Genomic DNA, 4,808 nt, shown 5'->3' on the forward strand with positions numbered 1-4,808 from the left:
GCTATCTATCTTTTATGTATGTACATATATTTGACGTTAGTTGCCGTATTTGGATGTGCGCTGTTTTTAAATACGTTTGATGCATTTTTCTTTTTTTCGAAATTCTTAAAACTATGCATTATTCGTTCGTTACTCCACTCGTTTCCTTTATTCAGCATTCAGCACATCCTCTTCCTGCCTTCGATAAATTCAGGTGTTTAATGTGGCAAACTGTGATTCAAGCATCAATTTTTCGACAGCCACTTCTAGAGTTTTCACAATTGTCAATCAGTCAGCTGCAGAAATTAAAGCAAACTGACATAAGAAGCGAAACAAAAGCTTTGCTCCAAAAAGAAAACAGTTTGCCACAACAAACACGTTCTTATATTTGAAGACTAGAGAACGCGCAACGGAAGTGCTGTCTGAAAGAAAACAAAAGAAATAAGAAAACTGAAAATAAAATATTCATTGTGGTACTTCAAAGATAACAAATTGTCGCCGCATAGCCCTTGAACTCGCGTAGTTGTCGTTGTCGCTGTTGCATCGCCTCGTGTTTTTGAAGAGTGCAGTGGGTGAGGGAGCGTGTGTGTTTACGTGGCGGTAAAAAAGCTGTTTAAACTGAATTTATCAAGCTCGTCGAAATTCCAATTTGCCACTTCTCCTTTCTTTCTACAATCTACTAACAACAGCACCTCTGTCCAAATCGTGGCCGTCTTATCTTTCGTTGCGACAATTTCTGTACCGTTTCAACTGCTGACCGGTGAATCAACAGGAATAAACATATCAACTAATTAAATATAATACGCAGAACCAATAAAATAAAAAGATTCTTATATTTCGATAACATATTTATTGCTCGTGTGTGCTTTTTTCTAAAATACGAGGATTTAAACATTTAGTACATAATGGTGAGTGTTTGTTTGCGGTTTTAGCTACGAAGCTAATAGCTGGCAAAGAAGCAAAGTAAAATTCTAACGTCAGTCACGCGGTTTAATGTTAATTTTTTTTTTTAATTCTGGTTGCCAAACAAGTTTCCTCCTTATCAGCATTGTTTTTCAATCATGTTTTTTTTTATGAGTGACGTTAGCCAATCGGTTTGTTTTTGCTTACTGGCAAGCGTGTGTCGTCAACAGTTCTAAGTTTGGATTAGGCTGAGTTTTAGTAAAAAAAACAGGCGCTGGAAAATGGTATAGTGGTAATTGTATTTTGATATGATTTTTGGTATGATCGAACGCACGTTTCATTTGTTATTACGTTTACTATTTCGGGGGAATGTTATTTTTGGTCTGAGGATTTTAATGTTATTAGCTACTAATTGCGATTTAGTGGCGATTAGGAACAGCAAAATTACCTTGAAAAAAACAAACGATAAGCTGTAATTTATATAAAGAATGCTTTTAAATCAATAAATAAAAGCAATTATTGCTTTTTTATCGCTTTGCTTTCCTACGTGGCTTTAACGTCATATTGTACTTAAATAAACACTTCAATGCTAAAGCCGAAACATGCGTCTATGGGCCATTTTCCCAGTCATTAGTTAAATAAAAGGAAAACAGCTGTTTTTAACTATTGGTCAAATTGATACTATGAAATGAAAAGTGGTGGTTTAACATTAGTATATTAGTTAACTAATGACTGTGAAAATGGCCCTATAGTATGTACATACTATGTTTAAGAATGCTGTTTTTAATACTTATCTTAAAGTATGTTTACATATAAATATAATCTCAATCAAAGCTCGTTTATTAATCACCCTGTTTACACAGGCAAATCTTAGATTATTAGCCCTCATGCTTATTGTGCTTGTTATTCTCCCATCTCAAGGAAACTTTATTTTTTCTTCTCTGTGCCACCGTGATCTCTTTTTTCTGCTATATAAAGCGATTTAAATATATTTTAACTCAATATTTAATTAAAAATACCTTTGCAAACCTCCTTTCCTTGCTAGCGTCCATTTTTGTTTACTTTTACATTTGGCATTTCTCCTCTTCTGGGTTAATGCTGAAAATTCTTCGAAAGCCCCAAAAAAGAGTCACAGCCGAGAATAGTGTTTTTAAGTCATTCAAATCGTTTATACCATGTATGTAGTACATAAAGACTTTCATTATTTAAAATTTCGAAATAGCATCCACTCGTAAGATTAGTTATAGCCTTTTGACACAATTTTTAACGTAAAATCTGTCAAAAGCTGCTTAGAATAGACTTCTTTTCATCTATCTATGAGTACGCCCCATCATTTTCTGTCAAACATAGTTTTCCTCTTAAAATAAAAACCTATTCATGAGGGATATATGTATTAAAAAGACGCAATAAGCATGTTTTGCATTTATTATGGAAACGAAATTGCAGCTGAAAATGTACTTACATCTATATAACACTTCATATACAAAAAAGCAATATTAGTAGATAACAATTGTTATAACAAAGTGTAGCCTTTTAAGTTTGTATATATATGAACTATCGCAAATTATTTGTTTGTACCGGGAGTCACCAAAATAAATTTAATACAACTAACTTTTGGGAAATGCTAAGCTACAAAAACTGTGCATTAATTCATTTAAACATTTTTGCTGAAAATGTTTGACACAATAAAAAGGTAAAAATCAGTAAAAATTTAGCCAGAGGTGAAATTTTTAAGGTGCCTTTGAAAAGTAAATACTAAAAGTATTTTTAAACACGTAAGAAAAATATAATTTATGAAAAAATTGTCAAAATGTGTATATAGAATTTTAAATTAAAGAAAAGGGGCAAAAGTCGCATGATTTTTAAGAAACGTTTAAAAAAGATTTTTTTTTATAAAATCGGTGTCAGGGGGCATCGATCTCCAAAAAGTGTCAATTTGATACTTTATTTGCACAACGGTAACACTACTCTTCGCAAAAATTATCGATAAAACTAGGTTGGATACCGAAAAGTTATCGGTGAATTTTGTATGGCTAACCTCTTTCTAATTACAGACTAGGGAGTTGAGCTCGAAAATTAGGATAATCTACTTATATGTAAACCTAGTATTAAATAATTGACGCGAGGCCATACACATATGTACATATGTATGTATATGTACATACATAACCCGGCTAACCAAAAGGATCCTAAAAGACTCTTTATAGCTCAACCTTCTTATATCGGAGCTTTTCCCTCATAAATGAGCTCTTTAGGAGCCCTATACTTATGGAGTATACTTAAGTTTACATATTCGTTTACGCATCTGTAGTAAATTTTTTAGACAATCATAAATTATATTAGTGGTATTCATCTAAACCGATAACTTTATCAAGCAGATAATCTTATAAGTTTATGCACTCTGTTACATGAACGACCCACACTCTCTTTTCGTTTACACATGCGACAATAGTCGTGTTTTCTTTGGTTATAAAGCGCAGTGTCACTAACTTTATACTACTAGCACGGGGATAAAGAAATTATAGAAACTACCTCACTAAATTGGAAAAAATTATATTTACGAGATATCTATTTAAATAAATGTACATATAACATAAAGGCTATTTATTTGAAGCAAGTTATAAGAAACAATGGCAGAATGTCTGTTTGTGTATGAATTCATTTGTCACGGCTACCAAACTTTGCGAATTATCAGTGAAACAAAACAAACAGACGGGATAATAATTGAACCAGATCTCTATCAGGATCATATCGTTGTTGAATTTGCGTGCAAAATTTGTATGCGGATCCCGATTATCACTTTAATTTTTTCTAACCTTTTTCTTCTTCCTCTTTTCCAGGCTGACCAACTGACAGAAGAACAAATCGCTGAATTCAAAGAGGCATTCTCGCTCTTCGATAAAGATGGTGATGGCACCATCACGACAAAAGAATTGGGCACAGTGATGCGATCACTAGGACAAAATCCAACAGAAGCCGAACTGCAAGACATGATAAATGAAGTCGATGCTGACGGTGAGTGTTCAGAAGTTAATTAACATACTTTTGTATGGTAGAGCTTATAAAAACTTAAGGAATTTCCGGAAGTGATATTGTGTGTATAACGGCGTATTTTTCACAGAAACCGGAAGTTTGCAAACAAATTAAAAAAAGATAAAATAAAATAAAATTATAGAATAAAAAAAATTAAATAAAACAACAAAATAAAAAAATGTGTGCACAGGCACACTTTTCGATTAAACGATAGCACTGTAGCACACTTGGCACAATATGAAAGCACAAACTGGGAAGTGTTTTTAGCAGGGACGTGAACCGGCTTTGAACCGGAAACCCGCGTTTTTTCTATTAATTAACTGAACCATTAACCGAACCGAAATTTTCCATAAATGTTTGATCCGAACCGAAAACCGCACCACTTTCTATGAAGGTTTAAAGGTTCCTTTCAACCAATTTTCAATAGATATTTTTTTTCTTTTTGTTAAACATGGTAATACCTGCCATGTTTGTTTACTATGTGACAATATCAAATGTAAAGGCAACCCATCTCGCCCTTACCTTGCGCATTGTTACACTTGACACTTGACACTTAAACTTGCGCGTTATTTTTTTGTTTCTCGAACCGTTGAACTGAACAAAAATCCCGGTTCAAAGATCAAAAAAACCGCTTTGACGAACCCATCTAAAAGTGCAAAAACGGTTCGAACCGGTGAACCGAACCGACCAAATTTTTCATCCGGTTCACGTCCCTGGTTTTTAGCACACATAGCACACTCTGCTGTGTTGAGTGTTCTCGCCGCCAATAATCGCAAACCATAAGAAAATAGCAAATTCGAGCGAAGGGTTGATAGGTAGCAATAACACAATTATGCTAACACAGTGGGCCTTATGCATAAAAAGTGAGCTTAAGCTCAGACTTAATTTTTGCA

At 33.7% G+C, this 4,808-nt stretch overlaps 1 protein-coding gene across 1 annotated transcript; it reads left to right on the forward strand.

Annotated features, from left to right (window-relative positions):
• Nucleotides 1-3,716: 3,716 nt before the first annotated feature.
• Nucleotides 3,717-3,935, forward strand: LOC108375722 (calmodulin-like; the record flags this gene model as incomplete). The annotated part of the gene is made up of 1 exon (XM_017631864.1): nt 3,717-3,935. A coding segment is annotated over one exon (204 nt), but the record flags the coding sequence as incomplete, so codon positions are not given.
• Between the last annotated feature and the right edge of the window lie 873 nt (nt 3,936-4,808).

Source organism: Rhagoletis zephyria, unplaced genomic scaffold, assembly GCF_001687245.7.
Source record: "Rhagoletis zephyria isolate East Lansing unplaced genomic scaffold, Rhagoletis_zephyria_1.1 Rzeph_scaffold_09354, whole genome shotgun sequence".
Lineage (NCBI taxonomy): Eukaryota > Metazoa > Arthropoda > Insecta > Diptera > Tephritidae > Rhagoletis > Rhagoletis zephyria.